We start from the raw sequence: 27,978 nt of genomic DNA on the forward strand, positions 1-27,978 counted from the left end.
TGCCTAATTTTGCATTGTCATAAGGACTGGAAAGGGGAAGTGTCTGCAATCACACTGGGTGGCTCCTTCTGTGTTTGTTTTCACAAGGCAGCCTGCAGGCAGAACTCTGATGATAACCTCTGCATCTGGCATACCTACTGACGCTGCCTATTGAGCTGATCCAGGTGTGCTCTTCTTAAGTACTCCAGTCTCTGAACAGTGGGTTTTCCAAATAGTTACATTAAACCCCATGCCAATGAGCCACAATCTCACCCCATCAAATTACGATTTTTTGGTGCAAGTGAAGGCAGAACTCATTCTTAATGCCTAAGTGAAGCTAGCTTGGAGCAGATAGTTTTTAGCTTTTTTCCCCCAAGATACAGTCCTAGTGCTATTACTTTTTGCCAAATAGAGCTACTCAAGTTTAAACTAGTGCTTTAAGAGAAAAATTGTAGGAAATGTTAGTTTGGGGGTGTGGGTGGGAAATAAGTTCCTTGATTTGACTGGATTCAAGTGAACGTTTTAAGTCCTCCCAACTTATTTCCCCTCAACCTCTCAATGAATTCTTTGAAGAAGCTGCGTCTCCTTTCAGTTGATGCAAATCTGCCAGTCAGCACCAACACTCAGGGCTAAATCTTCCAGCTTCAGCACAGAGGTCTTCATGTCGTATGTGAAAACTACTTCTTTTTCTTCCCCATCTGAACAGAACAAGAGAGTTTATGATTTAGGAAGAGCCCTTCTGAAACACAGTTACACATGACTCAGACTATCCCTGCCACTGGTGGAAACGATTGATTAAAAAAGAAATAGTAGTCAAATCTGCCTGGTATACACATAAGAATGCAGGAGAATTGGAAAAACTATTTCTTTTATTCTGACCTTTCAAACTATGATACATCAAACTATGGAACTATTTGAGGATTTTTCTGAAAAACATAACATAATTTTTTCAGCATAGGTTTTCCTCAAAGCACCGTAAAATTTCTCAAAATTGACAGGTGGAGGCAGAAAGTCCATGTCCACAGGATTCCTGGAGTGAAGGAACGTGCTTGGAAAGCAGCGAGAAATTATAAGCCCCTTCTGTAGATGCTACTGCCTATCCATATGGGATCCCCCACAACTTCTAGAGACCCACACACAGTCAGGAACTCCAGACGCTTTTGCATGAGCAAGAGAACAGAAAAGTAATTCTGGTTTTGTCTGCAAGTTTCCTGTTCCAGATTAGGCAGGCTTACAGATCTGAAGAAATGGTCCTTCATTTGAAATGCTCTCTGGTCATATTCTGTGCAGGACAAAGTTTTCTGAACTTGTTAATTCTGAATGACTTTTTCAATTATGCTATTGCCTTACAAAGCAAGCGTTCTTCAGTTCTGCATGTAATATTAGTTCTGAGTAGCTGCTGGCTCCTTTCACTAAATTCTGTCCTTGACATCAAAAAAGTAGCAAAGAAAACTAAACAAAGATGCTCCCTATGCCATAACACTTCCTTTATAAAGCTGTCAGTTTGCCTCCTCTAGCGAATGGCAGCAGAGTAACAGTATTCCAAAAAACTGTAGTAAAATAGAAGTCAGTTCATTACCCTTGGAACAGGCTGTCACAAAAGTGGGTTGCTGTCCAAATCCCAGAACTATTACCCGTTCAACCACACATGTAGTGTAGTATTGTCCGCTTTCATCTGTGCAGCTGAAAAAAGAAAATTATTTCATATACGTTAGTTTCTGTCCATCAGTAGAAGTTCAGAGAAACTAGTATTTCAGTCTCACCCTGAAAGTTCCCTATACTGGTTTCATCTCCTCTATTTACCTTTCTCCTTAAACAAGTAAAACTTTCTCCCGTTATCAGCTAATTTTTCACTGCATAGCAGATTTCACAAAGTTAGAGGGGAAAAACGTTTGAGAAGACATTTTGTGGCAAAAAGTGTGGCTTTGACAACCAAAAAACTTCTGGATTTTTGCAAAATGGTAGTTAAAACTCCTAAGTATAAATGTAAAGCTAATTTTAACATTTTTTAAGTAAGATGTTTCAATTTGAGGCACAACCATCTTTCATTCCGTAACTAATTTAATTTTTATTAAAAAGCTCTAAAAGAACTCAAATCAAAATGAAACTTTTCTTTCCAGAGTGAACAGAATGTTGTACCATTCATCTCAAAATGACTTTTTTCCAACTTCTACATTTGCTAGCAATTTAGCAACATCTTTCTTCTCCATCCTGAATTTTTAAGCTTTCGTAAGCTTTTTGAGATTTCGTATCCCAGAGAAAGAGATTTGAAGCATACTTTTAACCACATTATTGAAGCTAGTCTACAGTTTTGCTCTGTGTTAAAATTTGTAATTTTAGGGCCACCTCCTGCATATTTCTGAACCCTGAAGGAATAAAGAAATCACCATTTATGCACTGCACACCTCCATGGGGAACACACCTTGATAGTAAAAGTGTCATAGTGACATACTTAGCATCTCTTTCCTTACGAGCAGCTACAGATATTTTTGGCTTTTAGGTTGTTTCACTCAATTTTTGCAGGTTGTATTCCCTCATGCTTCCTTTCAAGTGCTTTTCTTGTATATTTTACCATGCTAATACATATGGTGCATTTGTTTATGACTTTTGGAAACTACCTGTAATGGTGTCTGTCTGTGGTTCCCCACATAGAATCATAGAATTATATCTCAAGTTGGAAGGGACCCGTAAGAACCAAGTCCAAGTCCCTGCTCCTTGCAGGACTACCTAAGACTAAATCACATGACTAAGAGCATCACCCAGATGCTCCTTGAACTCTGACAGGCTTGGTGGCTTGACCATTTCCCTCGGGAGCCTGTTCCAGTGATTGAAAATACAAACACTCCAGGTGCTGCCTATTTGCAAATCTCCCAGTTTATCTGCTTTTGTCTCTCTGACAGGCTTTACTCTTGCTGATGACTTTCTTTGAGTAAATCAGTAGATTCTCTAATTTGACTAGATTGAAACAATATGAGACTCAGTATCTCATGTGTTGCTGCCCTTAGACTTACGCAGAACATTGTTTACCCCTACAGTTTTATAACAGATTCTGCATGCTCTGTGACTTCACTAAGCAACAGACGAGACTAACACTTCCATGTTTGTAAGAAGGCCTCATGAACCAGAAAAGACATTTCCCACGACAGTGTGTTGGCGGCTTTTGTCTGCAATTGCCGTTACCTGGAAGAGAGAATGTTCTTGTGGAAAGTGAATTTCCGATACAGAAACTGCTTCTTGTGGAGATATTGAAATGAATGCCCATCATCTAGGTAGAGCTCACCTGTTGCAGAGGCCTGTGAAACACACCAGGTGGAGAACAAATTAACAGCAGCTTCTAGTTAAGACTAAAAATGTCTTGCTATATGTTATGCTTCATGGTGATGACTGTGTATTTATTTTATTTTAGTGACTTGTATTCCCATAAGGCTCAGGGAGTCCAGTTCTGAAAGTGCTTGAAGACTTGGACAGCCTGGTTTTGTAAACCGCTGTGGGTGCCAGGTGTCACCTCATTTGTTAGGAAAGACAGTTGCGGGAAGTTCTCTCTTTGTGTCCAAGAGGAAGTTTGTGGCCTGCTCATTCTCTGGTCCTTCCTCCAATGGACTAGATGAGCGCTGAGAAAGGTCAGAAAAATGTTCTGCCTCTGCTATACTCACATAGTCTCACTTTGAGGGAACAGTGGGAGAGAGGTGGGAGCCCCCCCCAAACACAAAAAGTGGAGGAGAGCCATTTGGCATACAGATGCAGATACCATTGTGTTGATTGAACAGGCAGCAAGGACCTAAAAATGGACATAAAGGCAACGTCATCTTGGAGTACCTCTGTGTCCAGGGCCACATGGAGTTCGTAAGAAATATCTATCATCCACTCAGTGGATTTTACAGCCATGGTCTTCAGAGGTATCACAGTACCTCCCCGCTGGAACACAGGGATCTGCGAAAAACACAGCCAGGGTAGAAAGATTCATATACTTGGGTCATACAATTTTAACTTGAAACAGGGATAACTGAAGCTTGCTCTTATCAAAGCTCAGAAATGAAATTTTACCACATGTACATAAAGAAAACTACTTAACTAATAATGGCAATAGTAGTAATCTTCCTGTATGCACACAAGAGAAGCAGCCTTGCTTGGAGAACTTGCCTTACATCATGTAGCTTTTCCCTACCACCAGGACACACTAGTGTCCATCTAAGAACAAAGGAGATGGGACTTTTCTTATCTACAAAGGCTATTTTAGATTACATTCCTACAATGAAATGAAAATGTCACTTTTCCAATATTGAATGTAGACAAAATGAAAGCCTATTTGGTTTTTTTCCTGCTCAATAGAAGTAGTATTTTAAAGCAAAAACATACATTCTCCAGTGTTACTGGGATCTTCAGAGTGCCTGGATTTTCCATTCGTTTAAATTTTCTGAAATCATACCAAATCTAGGAAAAATTAAAAAAGAATGAGCATGACATATATGGCAAGATCTGTTCCCTCTGCAGATGCAGTTACTCTTCTGCTTAACCTTACCGTCACTATTCCTAACAACCTATTTGATGTGCAAGAAATAGCATTTACTTTTTAAATCAAATGACCTTCTGGATGGAAAGAATGTATTCTCATTCCTGAAGCACAAAAATAAGCTGATCTTTTCTACAGTTTGCATAACATCTTGTATGTCTTAAAGCATCTGGAAGTGCAAAACAGTTAAATACCTTCTTTTTTTTTTTTTTGGATGTAGAAATGCTGAGTTCCAGAATAACCATATTTACATTGAAGTGAAAATTAACAACAACATTGCTAATAACAGGTCAGAAAAAAGAGCTACATCTGAAACATCCCATGCGTCACACTTGTCAGCGGGTTTAACTGCTATACGTGTGCCAGACAATTCCCAGAAAGATCTTAATAAAAATATTTGTCTGGAGAGCCTAGTCTATTTTTCTCCTTATACTGAGAAGAATTCTAAGTGTCCTCAGGTGTATTAATGGAGTCACAAGGCTCTGCGTGGTCTCACACACTCCCCTTTGCTGCTGTCTTTCATTCTCTAGAGTCTCAGGCTTTCCCTTAGAAACTATTTCCCCCAAATTCTTTCCCTTCCTCCACCTCTCTGCTGCTGCAGCCAAACGCTCTTTGTAGGAGTGGATCACAGTGCCATCCTGTGGATAAGTAACTTTCCCTCAGAGAGGAACTGATCTTTACATGTCAAAGCCTTTGCTATACACATTCCAGGCTTCTGAGGCTTGTATTTCCCTGTTAAAATTTTCCCTTCCCACAGCTTCCCTCCGATTTCCTTATGACCTTTCTTCAAAGATCCCTTTTCTTCCACATAAAGGAGAAGCTTAACACAAAGAGGCATACATGAAAAAAGGTAACTGACAATTTAGTGAAGCTGTTTTTTGGTGTTCCATGAGAAGCAGGAAGCCTTGAGGAGAGATTTAAATTATAGGAGACTTGAGATTTGTGCAGCAGCTCTTGGAAAAGCAAGAAAATAAATTTACTGTGAGCTAAGCATGCGAGGTATCAAGATGGAAGGAAGGTTCAGAGTGGCACAGAATGGCTGGCCAGCATTTGTCAGAGCAGCAGTGCTTCGCAGTTATGAGATGGGGAGCTGGAAGGTTGCTGTATAAAGCACTTTTTTGGGCTGGACAGCTGAGCAGCTTCATATTCATTCTTACCTCCTCTGACCCTGGAAGGAGAACACTCACTGCCTTGGCCTTTTGCTCCATGACTGGATGCACCAACAAAGCATTTCCTGGAGGAAAACATAAAAGTGACTGTGATCCTCAAGGCTGCATCTCATCGGAGCAGAAGATACGTACTCTGGGGTTGTCAGCCTCCCACAGCCATTTGAGGGGCTTGCTTGAGCATGCCATGTGCTTAGGTTCAATTTCTACTGAAAAAAAGAGGCACATATAGGGAGCTGATAGCTGCTTGGGTCTTGTTCTGTTACGGCACTGGGATGCAGCTGGGCTGCACTGTATACCCACCAGCTTGGAAGCACTTCTGGGTCCCTCATAGTCGAAGAGATGACTGCCTGCTTGCTCTTTCATTGAACAAAAAAATACTCTTTTCTAACCAAAAGTGTGGAAGACAGGAATGTCTTCATTAAAAAAAAAAAAAAAATCTGCATAAGCTTATTGCACTGGGGATGTTTCTTCTTTACTTACAAAAACAAATAAAAAATTAATGTATATAGACTGTATGCTTTGATAAACTTCTTCACTCCTGGCCCACTGGTGATGCAAGCTGAACTCCCAGAGTCTTCTGAAATGCTCTGCTTCACCACACTTAGCTTTGCTGCAACGTCCAGCCTACCTTGGTCAGACTTTTGCATGAGAAGTGAATGTCCCTTCATTTGAAAGCCACTAGTGGGCACTCTTGAGCTCAGAGGTAAAAAAAAAAATAATGAAATGCAACATTCAATGCGCTCACAGCCCAGAAAGCCAATCGCATCCTGGGCTGCATCAAGAGAAGCGTGGCCAGCAGCTCTACTCTGCTCTGGTGAGACCCCACCTGCAGTGCTGTGTTCAGCTCTGGGGTCCCCAGCACAAGAAAGACATGGACCTGCTTGAGTGGGTCCAGAGGAGGGCCATGGAGATGATCAGGGGGCTGGAGCACCTCCCCTGGGAGGACAGGCTGAGAGAGTTGGGGTTGTTCAGCCTGGAGAAGAGAAGGCTCTGGGGAGACCTTCTAGCGGCCTTCCAGTGCTTAAAGGGGGCCTACAGGAAAGGTGGGGAGGGACTCTTGATCGGGGAGTGCAGTGACAGGATGAGGGGTAACGGTTTCAAACTGAAAGAGGGAGATTGAGATTAGATATTAGGAAGAAATTGTCTATTGTGAGGGTGGTGAGGCACTGGAAGAGGTTGCCCAGAGAAGCTGTGGCTGTCCCCTCCCTGACAGTGTTCAGGGCCAGGCTGGATGGGCCTTTTAGCAACCTGGTCTGGTGGAAGGTGTCCCTGCCCATGGCAGAGGGGTTGGAACTCAATGATTTTTAAGGTCCCTTCCAACCCAAACCATTCTGTGATTCCCCTCCCATTCCCTCTTCCCGTATAGGCTGAATGTGCTTTACACAAACACACTCACCTCTTAAGCCTAATTTCTGCAAACACTGACCTTAGCAGCCAGCCATATTAGACTAAAAACCAATCAGCTCTGGATGGTAGTTGTTTGGTACTGTCATTTCTGAAGCAGACTGTGGTCTTAGCTACTACAGTAAACTTCCATATTTCAGGTCAAAACTGACCATGTTTTTTGAAAGTAACTAGTGAGATTGAACTCAGTTTTTGCATCTCATATGACCCCCTATTTTCAAAGTGTTGCTAAAACCGGGTCTCTTAAAGAGGTCTCAAGTTCTACACTCAGTTACAATATAATTTTTTTAAGTCTTGGGCAGAGTTTTCATGTTTTCTTTTTGTAATGTGACACTCTATCACCTCAAAAATATTTAACTCAAATTCCAGAGAATGGGAAAACACCTGCTTACCCAGCATGTACTCATTTTCCACACCAAAAGTTTCTGTTTTCCCTGGAAACTCTATCCAGAGAGCCCTGTAGAAAGAAAGATAGTGTGATTCAGCTAGTTTCTCCTCTTCTACCAGCCTGTTCAAGGCCTTCTTGCATTTTCAGGCTCCATGTTCTCCCTCGTTTTACAAGGTACAGCTTTCAAGAACTGAAGATAGGGCAAGGTCCTCTTCTGTGCCTTGAAGCACGCCTTCTGAGTTACTGATGAGAGTTCTCAGTACAACATGGATTAAGACACTCCAATATACCGACGGTTTGGCCTCCTACAGCCTCACTTTCTTCCCTCCTTACAAACTTGTACCACACACACCTTCCTTCTAGCAAAGGGGAGATGGATGAGCCTTTCTGTCTGTCTACCAGCAGTGTTGACACCTGATGAGCTAGTCTCTGCAGCAAGTCCTTCCTTTTCTCAGCAGCTCACTACTGCTTTTATAGCATGTGTCCATCTGGTCATGACTGAAAAACCTGCACTGGAAGTTCTTTTTCAGTCTTTCTCAAAAAAGGGTAGTGCAATAACCATCTGGTTACAGAACAGCAGTTGTATATTCGAAGTTAGAGAGATTATGAAGATAATAGCTCATTCAGAGACAGGGTCTAGGTTTCTTTACACAAAAAGCCTGGCTCACCTGCTCACTCATAGGTATCCACTTCTTCACTGCAGCCCTGCTGTTCATTTGCTAATGAGACATGTTTTCCACTCGTCTCAGTGAGAAAAATACCAGGCTTCCTCTCTAATTCTGTACCTACTGCAGCAAATTTAACATACTTGAAGTTCTATTTAATACTGTGGGCAGTGCATGTGTCAACATAAGCTTCATTTCAAGAAGGACAGAAACCCACTGTCTACGTCAGTGCATACAACAGGGGCATGTATGTCTATACATGTGCAGACAGATGCTCACACTATGTCTGTAATGCAAATCATCTTTGAAACTCAAACTACTCAACCCTTGTCAAAAAGACCTTTACATATTTCAAACTTAGGAGTTGTACTGTATTTGCGTAACAATAAGCAAAGGTAAATGTGTTGCAAAAGGACAGTTCTAAGGCAACCTCAAAGACACAGCAATACCAGGGAGATGAGTGACATCAGCTCTTTCTGGAAGACTGCCTCACTCAGTTCCACTGAGGCACTTTCTTAGAGGTTAGAGAGCAGTAGAACAAAAGTTTGTTTTCTAATTTAATTTCTGTTCTAGATTACTAAGATTCTCTACTAAAACAAAAATTATACAAAATACTGCAGAGATCAAATCATCAGTATGAAATAAGCTTTTATAATAGTAACAATTCAGCAGCAACAAATATTTTCATGAGGGGCAAAATGGCCTTTACGTTTTTAGGTCAGAGAGTTCATAGTGCATTAAGCACTGTTTCAAGTGTGGAATACTTTATCATGACAAGAAGTTTGGAGTCCTTAGTACTTTAAAAACATGTTTAAAAACTGTGCAGTGTTTATTGAATTAGCGTGCTCCAGGTGTCATTTGGAAAAAAACCCAAAACATAAAAATTTCCTCTGAGAACCCTACCAAAGCTTGCAGAATGTATGAAAATAGAATACAGTAAATTTTGTGTGTTTTTTTCTCTTTTAATATTTAAGTAAGTAATCACAAAAGTAAGAGACGGTAATTAACTTCCCTCCTCCAAGTAACTCCCTGAAGATAATCACTAAACCTCCTGACTCATGCTCTTACCTCATAACCGGTTCAGCCGCTGTGTGCGCCCGATAGAACAGTGTATATAAGTATGGCAGGAGGACGTAGCGCTCTCTAATGGCTTCCCTGATGATCTGGGTGTTCTTCTCCCCAAAGAGCCACGGTTCTCGCCGTTTGCTCTCCATGTTAGAATGACCTCTGAAGAAGGGCTGATAGGCTCCAGCCTGATACCAGCGAACAAGTAATTCTGGTTCTGGATCTCCAATAAACCCTCCCACATCAGCTAGATATTGCGCAGACAAATAAAAATACACATTTTTGGAAATTATTCTGAAAAATGTGAGGTTCTCCTCTCACAAACATTCCAAGTGTATAAATCCATGCATATCACAGTGTCCTTGCAGTTCTGCTGTTGGGCAGCTGCTTGTCCAAATAAGAGTGGAAAACTGGTGTAACAAGTTATCCTTTAACAAAAATCTCAAGAGAGCTTTTGGAGGCTGAGTGCCTTCCCCAGTGACAGAGGACTGTCACAGTGATGCTTCAGAACATCACCTGAGGACCGCTGCTACAGATGGGATGCAAACACTACATAAGAGTTAGTGGAGAAATGATGGTGAGAGCCAGGTTATTGGCTTCTGAAACCAGACTAATCTGTGAAACTGCCTGGAAACACACTGGACTATTGAGCTTTCCACCGTCTGTATCTTGGGATACAAACTTGGTGGCACCAGTGATTTATGCACAGTGAGCAAACTCCAGCTAAACACCTTACCTCCACAGAATGAAATCCCTGCCATGCTAATGGTGAGAAGCATTGGAATGGATATTTTCAAGTAACTCCACCCTGCTGTGTTGTCTCCAGTCCACACTGCCCCTGGAAATACTCAGTTTCAGCATTACATAGGAAAGTTGGGTGTATGCTTCAGTTTATGCTTGCAGTTAAGGAAAGAAGACAAGAATGGTCATGAACTACTGGTGAACTGCTGTTCATTGTAACTCTTTTTTCTTTATACACAGATGCTCCTGAAATAGGCAATAAAAGCAGGTAGTGAGTTGTCACACGACACGAGTTGTTAATTCTGCCTTTAACTTGGACACACTTTGCCAGCCTCTCCTGATTTTTTTAATCACTTGCACTCTTACGAACTCATCATGACAGTATTTCTAAGAGAGTTTTTGTCCTCTCAAGACTACTACACACCAAACTTAATAGAACAAAGCAGCATGGAAGGCATCCAGCTAGTCCTTACTTACCATACTTCTGTGATCCAGCGAAGAAAGATCGTGTGAGGACAAACGGTCTCTCTTTTCCTGAAGAACGTCTGATGAGTCCTTCTGCAGTTGCCATTTGCTGAAAACCATGCATATAAGTCAGGAAGACAAACTCTATAATTAGGGTATTTGCTACACTGCCTTTTTAGCCCTTCCAAGGAAGGAAAACTAAGAAATCTGTACCCACAAATAATACCTATTATTAAAGCAACACTTTCTTACTAGAATATACTTGAACAACAAAAAAAAATAATATCATGTACCAATGGAATTTACATTGTTATGGCAGAAAGGCACGTATGCTGTCATATTTTCTTGTGACCAATCACAGTTTATTTCTAATACAGTAATATCCAACACAGCACAGTTTCAGTCCTTGCCGGAAGTTAAAGATTACCTACTACTGTGTAAATTACCACATTAGACACACTCCAAGAGAATAACCGCTGGTTTGTGTCTCCAGATACTCCACCTGGTAGAATCCATAGAGGTTGTGTACTTCCCGATGCTCCCAGTTGTTGTAGTGCACAGCATCTTTCTGCATTGTTAGTTCTGCCCCTTTGAAGACTGAAGGCTCATTCATGTCATTCCATACAAAGAGGATATTAGAGGATCCCTATGACACAGGGTTGCAATTAGGACATAACAGCCATTGCTGTGACTCAGTGTGTTTTTCTCTAGTGGGTGTCAGGCCAGTCTGGGATATGAGCAGAAATAGCAGCAGCAAAGCAAGATGTGGTAATTATACTCCTGTGGTCACTTGAGAGCTGCCAGTCATTCATCTAATCTCTCTTGGTGGCCCTCATGGTCACGGTGGCAGCCTACAAGCCCACTTGATTTTTGCAATTCTGTCCTGGGTTACAGTGTAAAATGTGCCAAAAGGAAAAAAAATATTCTATTACCATCTTCAGGAGCTGTTGAGACCAGGTGGGGCGGTGCTCCCTGCCTCCCCCCTCTGGACTATCTCCTGTTAATGGGCACAACAATGCCTTATCGCCTGACCCATCGATAACTCGCTCCTGGGCTATCTCCTGTTAATGGCCCATCAAGGAACTGCCTCACGACTCCCCATCCCATTGTGAGATGCTCTGCCCGGGGGGAAGGAGCCAAGCAGTCCATGCCAAATAAAAACTGAGATCTCCAACACCCTAGCAGCCTTCTTCCACTGGATTCCCAGAGGAGCTTTTCCCCCCACTGGAGTTCCAGAGGACAAGAGCTACCTACCTACCACTGGACCTTCGGAGGAAGACCAGACTCTTTTACCTGATTGCTGCTTCCACAGAACTACATCCATCGCTTCAGGAGGACTGCAGCCACCATCTTATCGGACTGCTACTGCCACCCTAGCAGGGTGTCAGGTTGTATTCCTGACTCTGTCAGTGTAAACCAGTGGGTTGTTTGTTTTTTCCCTGCCTTGTGTTATATATATATATATATATATTAGTAAAGAACTGTTATTCCTATTCCCCATATCTTTGCCTGAACGCCCGTTAATTTCAAAATTATAATAATTTGGAGGGAAGGGGGCTGCACTTTCCATTTCAAGGGAGGCTCCTGCCTTCCTCCACAGACACCTGTCTTTCAAACCAAGACAAATTCTTACAAAACTCAGTACGTACTTGCTATTCCTGCCTTCTGGTGAGGGAAAAAGAGGCAGGGAAAAGAAAAGTATTAAATAGCTACGAGGAAAAAATCAGAGAAGGCCAGAAGAGAAAAACTGGAGAGGAAAAGCAGCATGGGAAATGTCTACTATGCAGGTAGGAGTGCGAGTGGTTTCAACAACCCTACTGCAAAGCAGACCTTCGGGGTGGTTGGGGGTCACTGGAACTGGAGATGTTCACCCAGACACTTTCAGCACTGGACAGGCATGCTGGAAGGAAGGTCAGGGTGAAGTGACCACGAGCTACACAAGAGCACCCGCACATCACTCCTTGTATGCTATCATGGTGGTAAAAGCTGGAATTGCAGCAGCTGTGCTAGATTATGGGTTGCTAAAATGCCTGCAGTTTGTCCATCATACTGCTGCAATTAAGTGAGCAGGTTCACTGGTGGCATATGGGTTCCAACTTTCTTAGCGTAGACAAAATCCTTCTGTGGTACTTCAGCTTATCAAGATACTCTCTTCTACATGATGATAATACAGCTACAAAACCCGCCAGCTTGCTTAGCCAGTAGTTATTCTTCTCTCTTTTCCCCATTTGCAGGCTTTCTGAGATATGTAGATTGGAGCAAACAAATACATACACACCTTGTATGTTTTGAAGGCAAATTGATCTGCATACCATTTTCGCACTTTAGGATTGGTGAAATCCAAGTAACAAGAGGAACCTGTGGATATGGGAGAACCCAATTATTTACCTGATTTTAAGAGCAGGCATACATTGTCCTTGCACCTAAATACAGCAGCCTAAATCTAGGATGCTTTCCACAATGGGCAGCAATAATGTAGTCACTAAGGTTTCTGAGAAAAAAGCTCAAGAGCAAATTCCAGGCTGACTTGGAACTCAGTACACCCCTTGCCATGTTCTGCAGACTAGCACACATAGATTCTGGAGGTCTGAAGCTCAGCACCATTTAAGATGACTGCTAGCAGTTTGAAATATGTTCAGATGTGAACAGGAAGCCAGAGAGAGACAGCATCCTTGGTATTTTGAGCTCAAAGAGGAAAGTGTCACTGAGAAGCTGAGTAACTACATCCTGCCATGCTACTTGAAGTTGTAATGACCTTGTTTTTTTCCCATATTCATTCCTTTGCCAGGATTGTGGGCTTTCTGTCTGTAAAGAAGGGGGACAACCTCCTTTGCCTCCCCACAACGAGATCTTCTCATGAAAAATAACATGTCAAATCACTATATTATGACTGAATCAAAGTTTTCAGTATCAGGGTTCACTTAATTTCATCCAGCCTACATAAGCTGTGCTCACTGCAACAGACCAGACTGAATTTCTGTTACCCAAGACAAGTTGGGATGAGGGATGGCTGTTCTGCTCAACAAATCCAACTTTTGTAGTTCTAGGCACTGGGACTGTCTGCAGATCCAACAGACATAACAGAGGATGTTGTACAGCTGAGGCAATTAGAACATGACTGTACGAAAGAAACCACAAAGTACTTGAAATAATGGATACTTACAAAAACTGCAAGGAATGTAAGAATTTAATTCCACTTCCATGGGTCCCAATGAAAGTATTCTGCAAAATTTTTAAAATAAACAGCTTGAAAAGTAGAGATAGAGTGGGTTTTTTACCTGGCCAACAGATGCCCTCAAAATCTTGTCCATTTCTGTCTTTCACAAAATATCCCTTGTCTTTTGCCTGTGAATACAGGGTATACATGGGATCAACCTTAATGTGGGGATCTACAATGACGACAAGCTGCCAGGACAAGAAAATAAAATGCATCATTACCATCAACTGTACTGAACAAAACAGTAAGAGTTCACTTTTGATAAAAGGCAGATAACAATTTCACTTCAGGTAAAAAAGGTAGCTGTGTCACTAATTTTATAAAGCAGTTACCAGTTCTTGTATATACTGTGCTATACTTATGTGTAATAGCTGAATTTACAAGGAGGGCATGAATTCATGCTTACTCTTCTGAAATAAGGGCCAAAACCCACTGTTTCAGATAAAAGCTAGTACCCCAGTCCCTAGAAACATTATGTTTAATTCACTGCAGTAGTCTGTGAATGGAAAAATATCTGACTTTCATGTTCATGTCCCTGCTTAAAATGATTTGCCTTAAGACATTTAAATATATCTTAGTTTCTATGGCATATAACAGCAACAGAAGTTTCTATTTTTTTTAAACATTCCCGTATTGTATTTTGCAGTTACTTTCTGCTGCCATTAACTGCCTTGCTGTAAAGCTAAGAAAGTACTACAGCTCCAACTAAGAGTTTATAAAACTTGAATGCTTCTTCAACGGTCCCCTGTTCAATGACTTTTGGCAAAGATCAAGCATTAAGCGATTCTGCAGCTTTTCAATATTAACTGTGTACATTGTAATACCTCTGTAATTCCAAGGAATATATTTTAGCTGTAAAAGCAGAAATAGAGACTAACTAAGCTAACAGACTGTACATCATACCGGAAGGAAAAGACATTTAGTTGACGGTAAGTAATCATATCAACATAAAGGACAAATCCAGTTAGTATAAGCAGAAAATAGAAAGTATTATCAATACAAAGAAAAGATGAAGCAAGGATAACTATCAATGGTGAAAGCTCATGCTAAGTACAAAAATTTTCTACTGTGCCCATCAAGGACAGCACTGGGCTGCTTCTGTAAGATGGAGCTTCACATGGGTCAAACTTAGCCTGATGGTCAGGGTACAGAACAAACTACGAAATAATAAAATGGCATGAGGAGCTAAATTAAACGAGGTAGCTTGTGCACTGGAAGCATCACCAGACTGCAACACAGCCTAATTTTCTCTGTTCTAGTTAAACTGTTTCCAGTACCTGAAGTACCTTGGTTAAAGCTAGATTGGGTAGCTTGACACTACACAGAAATATTTTCTTTCTTCTGCTGTATTATTTACCTTGCGTTTTTTCTTGCTGAGATGTTCTTGCATCTTTCTGGGGTTCTGGAATTTCTTTTTGTCCCAAGTGAAATACCTCTTGCCATCTGTGTGCTCTATGTCCAGCCATATCACATCATAAGGAATGTCGTGTTCATCAAAGCCAGCATCTACTGCCTTGACATCTTGCTCATCCTCATAATTCCAGCGGCACTGATGGTAACCCAGAGAAAAAAGGGGGGGTAGGGCTTGAGTGCCTAGGAAGAGCATATGAATGAAGATGATACCGTTAATGCCCTTCAGGATTTTATCTAGAGACTCTAGAAAAGTTAACATGATTGATATGTATCTGTCTGGAGCTAGGGAATGCTCGCCTAAGTTGAGTCTAGAGCATGTTCTTCATACCAAAGTGACTGAACCCTTGAAATAACAAACATCACAACAAGCTCAACAGCCAGAAAGAGCAAAGGGCTGTAATGATAATACAAGAGTGAGAAGTAACTTGCTGTTCCATGCCGCTGAAATGTTACTCCAGTAACCAACATAATTTTATTCTTTAATTTTTTCCTAATGTAAAAAAATATTCTACATTAGCTTAACTGTCATTAATGCAAATAATTAAATAGATTTTAATCAGTAGAATGCAATTCCTGTCACTGCTTGAACCTGAGCAGTGCAAACAGGCCCACAGGTGCTGCAGTACAAGAAGAACCACGGAATTGCAATTGTTATGAATTTTTAAATTTAGAAAACATGTATATACGTATGCATATGGCAAAAGGGAGCTGGAAAATTTTCCTGAGCATGTACTGCTTGGCAAGATCCTTTTGTGATCTGACTGAGTTCCTATTCTTGTTCAGCTGAACCACATTCTCTCCTTAACATCTGTGCAGCAAGCAATCACTGCTAACACACTAAGGAACTACCAGGGATGTTTCTGTGCTTTTAATTCTCTTTAGTACATAAAGAATTTTGCTTTCATAAAATGTTAGTCCTCTTGCCTCCATTTTTTTAGTCTCTTCCTGAGCCTCTTGCTTCTTTCCTTTCACATATCTGCATGCCACTCTGCTCCCTTCCCTAACGGACACACTGTACAGTTACCTATCCTCTTTCTCCACTCTCCAGGATACATTAACTCCATTACACCAGTCTTTTCTCATTATAAAGTGGTCTGTCTTGATGGTGACTGGCACTTCCAACCCCCTTCGTCTCCTCTCTTCATCTAAGGGAGCAGTTTCAGACAGAAGTAATTGTGCTGGCTTCTCAAATAGGGCCAAGTCTGACCAGCTGGGGATGCTAGGAAAAACAAGGATGGAGGCACCAGCCTTTGCTCTACAAACTGCAGTTTGGGAACAACTGGCCTCTTGCACACAATGGGCTAGGTAAATATTAACCCACTCGTGGGCACAGCATGTTCCCCAGAGAATTTCCCAGGTAAATGTGCCCTACTGACTCCAATTATGTGAGTTAGTACCTGTTAGCTGGGCAAACTGCTTGAAGATATCACACGCAGTGGGTCCCATCAGCAGGAAAACGTCAATGATCCCGCTTTCTGACATCCAGCGCACATCAGTTAGAGGCACTGCTCTCTGCTTAGCAGCCTCTGCAGCAGATCCGGATGGCATATGCTTTGAAGGAAATCAAGGCAAAACTGAGTATCTCTCTATCAAACTTCTGTTCAATGAAGGAGCAAAGATGGAAACCCACAAAATTCACTAACACATACCTGGCATGTATTAGGAATACACACTGAATGTTCCTTATATATCCTTCACAAATATTTTACCCTGCATACTGCTTATATAAAACAGAGTAATAGTTAATGAGGAAAACTGGGTAATGAGGGGCAAAGTAATTAAAGCTTTTCTGCAATTAAAGACCATGCATTTTCTGCAGGATCTTTGAGTAATATTTATAACTAAAGACACTCCAAGTAATAAAGAAAATTGATAACTTTAACCATGTAATGAAGGGCTGGAATAAAGCAAGATTTTCTTTTTCTCACTGCTTCAATTTTAACAGAATTTGTATGCTTGTTTCAATAGTTGAGTGAGTGAGAACATTTTATGTTTCTTGAAGAAGGCTCAGAAGAATGAGTCTGTTAAGCAGAAATGTGTGGCAATACCAAGAATTTAAAAACTCAGAAAAATTCCTCAAATCCAAGAGACTGGCAAGATTTTTGTCCACCCATTTTTCTGCCTGCGTAGATTTTTTCCACTCCAACATTACATTTCCCTCTCTGCCTTCTCCTGTAGACCTGTTAAGATACAAGTCCTATAACTTGGCCCTTGAAAGGAGGCATCTCCTTGTTCTTTTCAGCGGTTTAATACAACAATCTTGCTGGCCCTGCCCTGGAGCGTTGTCTTTCACTATTAAATTCTGAGAAAAGTGAGCAACTCTCACCTCAGCTACTGCCTTTGTAGTAATATCCACCAGCGTTTCTGAAGAGTTCAGCCAGAAGATCCCTGAAGTTCTGTTAGGCCTGTGTGCTAAGAGGAGGGGCACTGAACCATAAATGCCTATTTTGTCATGTATCTTGTGGCCAAAGATATCCAAATTATAAAGCCGGTAGGCATCACCATCACTAGGACAAACAAACAGACCTCTGTTATATGTAAGCATCCTGCACTAGGCCAACTTTAGCTCTATTGCCATTCCACCAAACTCTGTGAACACTCTGTATTATGGTCTTTTGTTTAGCACCCAGAGCTGAGAGGTGGACAGCCTAGATCACTGCTTCTTTGCATTGGTTCTAGCTATTTGAAACAAACAACATTTTTGCTGCCAGTGGGACTACTGTTCGTTTGCTCTATGTCCTAAAATATGAATTCTGAGCTCTCCCATCCTCCCATGGAGTTGCTCTTTTAAGAGTTCTGCTTAAACATGACCAATCCTGCAATTCAGAAAAAAAATGCACGGAAAACAGAGAGAACAGAAGGGGTCATTCGTGAAATTGCAGAGTGGAAAGGGAAAGCAGAACAACTTACTCCACGTGGACAGGGGCTATGATTCAGTTTGCTGTATCATTAAACTGAAACACACTATATACTACACATACCTCAACTTGTTGTCTGCATTAAATTATTACGTCAATGTTAATAGCTCTCCTCTACAAAAGTGATACTCCTTTCACTAGCAATCTGCCACCTTTACCTGGTGTTTTTGAGAAGAAGTGTTTCTGTGTGTTGTGGTATTCCATAAACATGGTCAAATCCATGCAAAGAGAAGTCCATGCCTACAGAACTAGGACCTGTGGGAATAACATTAAAAGAGAAGACCACAGAGTTCCATTTTCAGGCTTAGCTGAAAGCAATAAAGCAGCGCAACCTAACTGAAAAAAAAAATAAAAATAAAAAGCAGCTTTTTATAACTAGCTCTTTCATACTTGCTTTCAATTTCACTTTCATTATTACTTCTGTACTACAGAGGTAATGTTTTAAACAGATTTTATTGTATTTATTCTGATTTTGATCTGCTTAAGAAGATAAAATGAATCACTTTAATAGAAAAAAACCCCATGTAATAGTGGGTCACTTCTTTATTCTGCGGTGAAACTGCTTAAATTTATCTCCTGTTTCTATTCCAGTACCTACAAGACAAGCTTTGCAGCACAGTGGTACAGTAGAGTGGACTTTAGAGTCAGAGCTGCCTGTTTTCTACTGCTCTTCTCTTCAGCCTCAGCCAGGGGAGTTGCATGCACAAGAGCCTCTGCCAGTGAAATCATCTTGTCACATTACTGAATCCAGAGCAACTTTAGCAGGGGACCAGAGATCCCATAGACTGACAAGCAGTGGCTTCAGGATCAGAACCTGACCATATGGACTTCATTCCTCCAACACAGAGAAACAGAAAAACACGATGCTGGCCTAATACATCAGATACAGCATGAACAACAAGGACAACAGCTTCCTGTCCCTCTATGTCTCGACTGTGAACTGAAGAAGCTCCTGTCAACAAAAGGCAGCTCTTTCAGACTTCCTTCTCCCTACTGCAGCTGCTGTGTAGTGCTGGTTGCTATAAAAGTCTGCATAATAGTGGTAATAGACAAAGCTAACCAACTCAATGTAGAATACAATTGAACAGACAGCAGACAGTCATAAAATTTGGTAACTAATAATTTAAATTATATTTGAGATACTGACCTACACATTTCTATAACCTTCTTATCCCTTAAGACTGCTCAGTATTTCCTTTTGTAGTCCCCTGCTTAAAAAGAGTTTCTCTGTGACAATTATTAATGCTTAGATATCATGATTTCTGATATGTTGTGAGAATAAACTACAAGTGAAATCAATGTTATGTGCTGACAGTAAAAAAGTAAAAAAAAAGGAAAATAAAAATAAAGTAATGCATTATATACCAGTCAGCCAACGCAGACAGGCTTATGCTGTGTCAGAAACGGCACGCAGCGAGCTGACAAAATGGGTCACAGTTCACGTGTTCCCTCCTGAACAGAAATCTAATGAATGTTACCAGCACTTTTGTCAAATTTGTTACCCATCACTGATACCTAATAGGCAAGTTAAAATAAGGAACGAGCAACACATTGATAAACATTAAGCAGCTAAACTGAAAGCAGACAGAAAAATGAATGAACACAGATATATACAAAGCAGTAAAGCTGTTTTCAGAACTAGACTGAGACTTACCATGAGCTTTGATGTCTAAGAAACTGCCAAATTTCTCTTGCCAGAGACCTAGGTCCTCTTGTTTCTCCTGCATAAACAGAAATAGCTAAGCCTAGAAAATGCAACTCTTGTACCATGTATTTCTAAGAAAAATATGTTTATTCACATGAGATTTGTACAGTTAACTGCTTTTTTGCCAAATACGGTTAATATAAATAAGTCCAAAACACAATTCGGATCCTGCTGCAGGAATTTACACTGAAGAACTGACATCCTAGTGGAGCACACACATGTACTCTGCTACAGCATAAAAGTAATACCTGAGGTCTTGAATAGAGTCACAGAATGACAGAATAGCCCAGGTTGGAAGGGACCTCAAAAGATCACCTGGTCCAAGCTTTTGTGGGAAACGGAGCCTAGATGAGGTAATCTCATACCCTATCCAATTGCTTCTTGAAAATCTGCAGTGATGGGGACTTTACCACATCCCTGTGCAGGTTTCTCCAGTGAATGACTGTTCTTGACATAAAAATTTTCTTTCTTATGGATGTTGAACATGATTATGAAACGCAAAGATTGCATGGATGGAACCAAACAGGAAAACATATACAAACAGAAAACAACCCACTACCCAGAAAGGGTCAGACAACAAAAAAACCACTCCAGACTCTCTGGAGTCCTGTGTGTGTAACTGATACTTTTAGCCTCATTCAAATTTTGAGCCTTGTGCCCTGACATTTGTTGTGCTAAAATTGCCACTTTTTGCAGCGTCTTTCCTGGTTTTCTTTTCTCCATTCATCCCAGAATAAGCAGACATAGGCTCTTGCAGCTGTGTGAGCCAGCAAGCTCCCTGGCAGAACTCAAGAGTTCAGACACAAGTATGCTGAAGCTCCTTCCATTTATAACAGGAAGGTGGAGTAAGCAGCCATCTGCTCTACAGGAGGCTAAAATTATATCACGGACATAACTCAGCCTCCTGAGAAAACTGGTATGTACCCTTATGCACTGCCAAGACTCGGTCTTTTTTCAGAGGGAATCTTACTTAAGCATGAATGTACGTGGAGGCATATTTTTGGACTGTTATAAAACAGGTCTTGTTCATTTGAAATTCTCTTTGCAATGAGCAGGGAAGTGCAAAGTGACCAAATATCACCACAGAACTCCCTTTACACATCTATGCCAAATCAAATGAGAGAACAAAAGAGAAAGAAATTCTAAATTAAAAGGCCATGGAAAAAAACCCCACGTTTTGGAACTAGATCTACCTGACTGATGCCTTCTACAGGCCTGGTAGAACACATAAACCTTTATTCAACTATGAATCTGCAAAATATCTCAATATGAAATACCAGGTCCTTTTTGAATTTCACTGAAAAGCGGTTAGACTATGCTTATAAACATAGTACCAGAAAAAAAGAACATGTGATTCTAATTCTCTTTTCCACAAAATATTCATGCTGGAATTGCAGTAAGCATGGGTTACCTTAGAGGAATCACTTGCTGCCTCCTTGGTATCTGCTTTAGGTTTTCTAGTGAAAAAAAATACATAGAAGTAATCAATTTATTGTTAATGTAAGGAGGGATTTCAAAGAGAAAATTAATATAGCATTATGAATATTGCATTATTATTATATTATTATTCATATAGCATTATGAATAGCCTTATACATTATACAAGAATTTTGGTGCTTAACTATTCTGAAAATTGATGTCATAGTTGAGAGCTCTAACTGGCAAATCATTTCAATATTCAATGTTTTAAAATAATCTTCACTCCCTATTTGAGTTAGGTTGATTTCTTGGCCTTTCACATTTATTTCTATCTGCATCAGCATTTTACCCGCACAGAAGACCCTCACTTCCATGTCATTCTCTGTTAAGGGCTCCCAGTCAATTACAGTTTTTGAAATAATTGTTTCTAACAGAGATGCTTGCTATGTTCCTTTTCTAGTGATGACATGTCCCGCCCTGTGGTTTCTCACCCTTCCAGCACTTTGCAAAGGGTCTGACCTGTAAAATCAGATGGCACACTGGAAGTTGAAAAAAACACACTTCAAGAACTTATGTGGTAAATAAAACTTACCCAAAGAGTAAGTTTAGTGATAAAAGGAGACAAAACGAATAACCCCATTACACTACCATCACTCATTCCCAAGCAAGACAAGGGCTACCAGCAGGATACTTTAGTTTTTCACAGAACTGGCCACTAAATGAAGTTAGCATTTTGCCCATGGCTGCTGCAAGGGATTAAAGCAGTCTGCAGTTAATTAATCTAGAACATCTTTATGAAGATTAAAAGTTTTTATGAAGTTCAAACCTCACCATTGTACTTACTGGTATGAAGTAAAACAGAAGACAGATTTCAATATGTAAGAGCTTCTGTCACAGAAACTGAAATTCCATAGAATTGTTTCTCTTCAGCTACAGCACAATCAGTACATACTACGGTATGATAGACAGATACTGTACCTGTCACTGGGAGGTGCTTGTAGGTGCTCAAAATATAACAACCCATTGGAATTCATGCTCAGAACAGTCTCACCCTTGGACTGTAGCTCAATCTGGAAGGGGTTTGCTGTGACTTGAAGTCTGTAGTCCTCATGAACACTTGACAGCACCAAAATACCTGCCTCCTTCTGGGATATGAAGAGTCTGGCAAACGAAAAGCATCAACGGCTTTATATGAATCAGCAGCACGTGAAATCCACTGTAACCAAATAACAATTTCAAAGAAAAGATGGGCAGATGTGGGAGGACATTTATGAAATAAGAGACATGCGAACAATCCAGCCTTTCCAGAGAATCTGAGCTGGGACATACCGGAACTGCTGAAAGCATAAACAACTTCCGGTGCAGGGGGCATGAACATCTTACAGGTGCAGGAGAAGAGACAGCCGCCATTAATGATGCAGTTTTAATTCTTGAAGAAGATGGGTGTGAACATCTGTGAACGTGACTTGAACATGACTCGCAATGTAGCCAATCGGGTTGGACTATGGGCTGTTATTTGCGATGAAGCCAATCAGTATTTATTGGGTGTGGTCGAGGGTTATAAATTGCACTGGAAACACGGAAATAAAGGTTCACTTGTTAGATCACATTGATCGTGTCAGTGTCCTCACGCAGCTCCCGCAGGCAGAGAATATCCAAACACATTATAAAAACCTGAAGGGTAAAGTTGAGGCAAAGAAATGCCAGAAATACGTGCTGTGTTCAGGGTTCACTGCACAGTGCAACAGGTGGCTACAGAACCGCTGTGAAAACTATGCAGTCTGCATTCTTTTCACATTAACAGGTAATGCCTTAGGTAAAAGTGATGCATCATAACAAGTGGGCTATTTTCTGATTGGGTCAAAGAGCCTCAGGTTTCTTATGCACATGACAAAACTTTCTCTTATGTATTTAACATGAATTTTTGAAAGTAAATTAACCACATGTAGTTTTATTTTCTCTTCCTGTAACAACTTTGTATCATAGAGAGACAACTGTAGTGGTGTAGCACAAATGAGGGAGAAGGGAAAATACTTGCAAATGAAGCTGTATAAGTTACTAAGGTGCTAAGTCATCTTCCCATCACTTACCTCTGGGTGGTAGGTTCCTTTGTAAGAACATCAGGAACTTTGTATCTTGCTCTGAGAGGAGATGGCTCATCAATTTTAAGCCTGAAAATATTGCCTTCTATTTCAGAAATTTCTACTTGTAGAAGGACCTGGGAGCAAACAAACATATAAACTGGTAGGATAAAAAATAACAACTTACTTCAACTCAACACCCCAAACACTTACTGGCTGGAAAAAAACATCTCTGCTTTCTGATTTAATGTTCTTTAGCATTGCTGAGCAACAATCATCCATATGAATTTACACCAGCTAGCTCTACTTCTCCCCTTTGAAAAAGCAACTCTTTTTAAGTAGACTCTTTACCTTCAAGTCTCTCATGTCTAGTATTTTGCAGTTCTCCCCACAAGAGTATGGAAAACAGGGGTAGTATACACTAATCTTGAAGTTTGGACAATTTCACTACTGTGCTGTTAATGTAAAAGTGGGATACTACTGAGATGTGGGCTTTTTGCAAAAACCTCAGTGCTCTGTGTTCACTAGTATTCACAGTGGTGCTGACACTGATGAACTATATCAGAAAGACATCTAAAGAAAAACCATAATACTGCCCTACCCACTGTAACTTGCTATTTTAGAGTTCAGGGAACTGTTCTAGCTAATAGGAAATAATTCATTTTTCTTCCGTGGAGGATCCCTACACCACAAGTCCAATTTTCTTCTAGTTTTTCCTTTCTTAATCTCTCCTCCCACGAGACGTAAAACTGGCTGAAGAATTTTGGCCTGATATCTTTTCCCTTTACCTGGAAGCCGATCAGCCCTGCTCTCTTCAAAGGCATGAAAGAATGAAAGACCCATAATACCAAAGGGAGAGTAGGCAAGAGAGAAAAGATTCATTTGGAGTTCCAGATCCTGCTTCCCAAGAAGTACTTTACATTATTCCACCTTTGTATAATCCCCTGAATAGTCTAGGAAGCCACAGAGCCTTCAGTCTTTCACCTGCCTTAAACAGGCCCCTTTTTCTGTGCTGACTGCAAAGAAGGTCAGGATTAACAAGAGAGGCAGAAAATTCATTTATGCAGAGTATCTACATAATGTGATGCTTAGAGCATGGAAGAGAGCTGTATTTCCAAACTCCTATAATCTGAGGATGGGTTAGGTTGCCTGCTCCCTGAGTGAATGTGCTAGCTGCTCTGCTGTTAAACTAGAGAAACTGAAGACACCCCTCTTCCTGGCTGTCTTTGTAAATGCAAAGACTTCTTTTTTTCCCAAAAAACTGCCTTTGAGCAAACACAGGAATACAAAGGTACGGTTAGGAGGTGCTGGAACACAGGTCTTCTCATTCCACTACAGAAAAATAATTTATTATTTTGGAATAGTGGAGAAAACTCTGAATTTTTTTTTTCATATAAAAAGAGTTTATTCAGATTTTTCATAAACTTGTTAAAGGTTTTTTTAAAGTTGCTTAACAAATCTGTTCTTGCACAGTCTCAATCTGCCAAATAAATACTGACTGGTAAGGGCATCTTTAGGCTGATACTTTGCATCATATCTTACATATCTATCACTGAAAAATCTCAAAAACTGCAATTATCAGACTTGTTGGTAATATTCACTGCTCTTTCTGTAAGTACCCTCTTAGACGCTATGTGGGATCTCACCTTATTCTCTTCATGAATAATTTGGAATTTGACATTATCATCACTTAACGTGACTGAATCCAACAATGCTCGATACAAGGATTTTCCAGGATGTAGAAGTTTCTGACGCCTGTCAAGACAGAAAATTATTTTTGGTCTCCCTAATCATAGTGGATATATCACACAGAGGGACACAATATTGTTAGAAACGTTTACTTAACAATTTTGGCTTGACTTTTTTCAAATACAATTATTATCAGCACTTCAAGTCAAGGGGGAAAAGAAGGAATACAGTTCTGAGCACACAAACATGTTTATGAATGAGATGTTAGAGGGGTTTGGTCACCCATCATCACTCCATACAGTTTTTTAAAAAAATAACAGTCTTAATTCACGTGTCCAACTGAATTATCAGTGGTCCAGTTACATTCTTCTTCTTTCCATGGCCCCAGAAATTTCAGCTGAATAATCTGTTTTTCATTTTCTGTCATATACCCCTGCTTGGTCTGCAACCCTCTGGTGAACAGCTTCTAAATTCTGTGGTGATGAAGCAGTATTAGTTTGTAATTTGTAACCTCCTGAATACGCGCTGAGGAAATAGTTTTTCAATGAGAGTTTTGATTACAGCTTTTGGCCCTGATGATGTTTTTAGGACAGAGACCCTGAAACAGAGGCTCTTTCAACTGTTTGTAGAATGTGCCTTGCTGAGCCCAGGTTTTATGACCTACTTGAAGATAAGCGTCTCGGAGGCTACCTCGAAGAGAAGCTTCTTCATTAGTAAACCGGCTTTGTTTCCTTGCAAACAGATATTGCATAAATGCGAACAATCAGATAAAGGATTTCTTTCAAAAGCAGGGCAAAGACAGGATCTGGTACTTGCCAGTGTGTGGCAACCTCCTGCTGAGGAATTAGATGTGTTAAGTTAAAATGGTGACAGGCTAGAAAGGGGTGAAAAGAGGAAGGAGTCCTGCTCCCACTGGCAAAACGTTATTTGGGGTTTTCTGAACCTGCAGAACAGAAATGAAGATCTGAAACTGTAACCCAGTAAGTCAGTGACTAATTGGTATTACACTGGGCAATCATTTCTTTCACTCAGGCAGCACAGGATAGAAGATAATGGAGGATGGGAGAAAAAAAAAAGGTGGAGGAGAGCTATCTCAGTTAGAAAAGGGATGAGAAGGATCACTTATCTTAAAGTTAGCTTCAAGAGACTAATGAGCTAGAATTTAGATTTGATGCTGAATTCCAGCCAAGGCACTCGTTCGACAACACTGTAATTATGTATACTGTTGTCACAGACTGATGGTTTCTATCAAGGATCCTGTTGTTTCGAATACAGATATTCAAGAAATATCCACATCAAGAAAACAACCTGTGTCTGAACATACCTATAGTTAAAAATATTGCTGGGGATTTGTCAGATGAGAGGATTGATTCTTTTGAATTTTAACAGAAGAGGTTTTAGATGTGAGATTCCGCCTTTTAAAATATGCTGATTATTGCTCACTGACAGGTGAGCGGAACGCTCACTTTGAAAGATAAATCCTGAAAGTATCAGACTTGCTGTGATTAAAAATCAATGTGTAAGTACTCCCTGTATCTTTTAATATTACTAGTTAAAAAAAACCACAACACCCTACAATTCTTCTCTTTACCTGTAAAAAGCAATCTGGTTGCATTTCTTAAAGGTGCTTTTGTCCACAGCCTCATCTTTGACACTAGAAAGAGCAGATAAAGAAAATGTTTAAATGTGTTCACCAAACACCTGCTGAACGATCAGATGATGGAGTCCTCCTCAAGAGGGGTAAGGATTAAACAGAGCGCAGACAAATGTGGCGACATGAAATGTGTTGGACTTTGAACTACTGTGCTTGAATAGAAGAATTTCTTAGACATTTAGTTCCATGCTAAACCATTTTCTTCGAAACTTTGATAACTTTGGCAAACAATTGAATCTGTGACTAACAGAGCAAAAGTGAATTCTTGGGGCTTTGCATTTTGAAGCCAGATCTCTCTCTGCAGTCCTTACAGTTAAATATTTCGTTCTAGTAAAAAGAATGGAGAAAGAGGCAGGATTGGCAGAAAAGGAGAAACCCTGCACCCTTCTCTCCTACCCGCAGCGGGACCAATGAGAGAGGGATGGTCCTGCTGACAGCTCTGTGTTATCTCTAGGCTTGAGGTAACTTTTAGATCTATTAGACAATATTAAATTTTTGGCTTGCCTGAAAAAATAGACTGCCACTAGGGTCTACCATCACAACACTTCCCAGAATGGGTTGAGTTCAGACACACATGGAAGAGAATAAGGTATTAACGCTGGCAGACAGAGCTGCTGCTTATAAAATACTTCTTAATTACGCACATGCAACATGTAAAATGCAGGTGGCAGCCATGAAGCCTTGATTGCCACTCCTGTGACTCAATATTAATAGACCTGGATTATTATTAGAGACCTCACAATAACCATATATTTAGGCAATCCAACGCTTCCCATTTTTGCCTGAAGATACACACGCACTTTCGGGTTTGTGCACCGGGTCTGTGGGACACCGTTGCCGAATTTAACACCCTGCAACCCGACTGCCTTCCAGCGGTGCAGCCTGCACCCGAACCGTCCTGCGCGCTCTGAAACCTGCTCTCTGCCTCCGCTCCGCGACCAGCTACGCGGAAAGGTTTTGCCCTGGCAGGGGCGGCGGGGACAGCACTGCCACGGACCCCGCAGCCTGCCCCCCACCCCCAGCCGCCTTCTAGGCACTTGCTGGGGCCCGGCCCGCTTCCCGCGGAAAGCTGTGGAGCCACCCCAGCGACACCGGGAGCCAGGAGAGGGCCGGCCCTGGAGCCGCCACCGGGCAGCGTTACCTGATTTCCCCCGGCGTGACCGCCTCCATGGCGGAGCTGCCCCGAGCGACCGCCGGCGGGAAGAAGGGGTGACCACCCGGCGGCGGCGGCGCCAGGCCTGGGGGGTTCCCCAGAGGGAGAGGCGGCAGCCGGGGGAGCGAGGGCGCTCCTCCCGTAACAGCCTCGCCTCGATCGCGGCAGCTGCCACAGGCCCCTGCGCTCAGCCACCGGGGGAGCCGGCGGGCCCCGAGCGCGGCCGGGCGGGCGATCAGCACCCGGGGGCGGTGACAGCCTGGACCCAGCCGGGGAGCGGCTCCGCCCCTCCCGCCGGCCCACGACAGCCGCGTCTCCCCACGGGGAGCGGAAGAGGCGCGGC

General features: G+C 41.3%; 1 protein-coding gene across 1 annotated transcript; it reads right to left on the bottom strand.

Annotated features, from left to right (window-relative positions):
• Positions 1 to 229: 229 nt before the first annotated feature.
• On the bottom strand, positions 230 to 27,652 carry GANC (glucosidase alpha, neutral C). The gene is made up of 24 exons (XM_086462016.1): positions 27,624 to 27,652; positions 26,420 to 26,482; positions 24,786 to 24,894; positions 23,149 to 23,276; positions 22,037 to 22,219; positions 21,051 to 21,096; positions 19,589 to 19,655; positions 18,093 to 18,189; positions 17,343 to 17,523; positions 16,414 to 16,567; positions 14,961 to 15,196; positions 13,665 to 13,791; positions 12,665 to 12,744; positions 10,889 to 11,032; positions 10,399 to 10,495; positions 9,917 to 10,018; positions 9,184 to 9,427; positions 7,455 to 7,519; positions 5,647 to 5,723; positions 4,336 to 4,410; positions 3,796 to 3,909; positions 3,160 to 3,272; positions 1,559 to 1,662; positions 230 to 677 (listed from the first exon to the last, which is right to left on the bottom strand). The coding sequence occupies exons 1-24, from the start codon at positions 27,650 to 27,652 to the stop codon at positions 568 to 570; spliced, it is 2,745 nt and encodes a 914-aa protein (XP_086318142.1). The 3' UTR covers positions 230 to 567.
• Positions 27,653 to 27,978: the final 326 nt, after the last annotated feature.

Source organism: Leptosomus discolor, chromosome 3 (genome assembly GCF_034619465.1).
Source record: "Leptosomus discolor isolate bLepDis1 chromosome 3, bLepDis1.hap2, whole genome shotgun sequence".
Classification (NCBI taxonomy): domain Eukaryota; kingdom Metazoa; phylum Chordata; class Aves; order Leptosomiformes; family Leptosomidae; genus Leptosomus; species Leptosomus discolor.

Bases quoted from the DNA above. Each gene is read 5' to 3' on its own strand.
- GANC (XM_086462016.1), bottom strand. From the start codon at position 27,652: ATGGAGGCGGTCACGCCGGGGGAAATCAG. The intron at 18,190-19,588 runs GTAAGTCTCAGT...TTATTCCCACAG, and splicing joins CTTAGACATCAAAGCTCATG to GTCCTAGTTCTGTAGGCATG. The intron at 678-1,558 runs GTAATGAACTGA...TGTTCTGTTCAG, and splicing joins TGTGACAGCCTGTTCCAAGG to ATGGGGAAGAAAAAGAAGTA.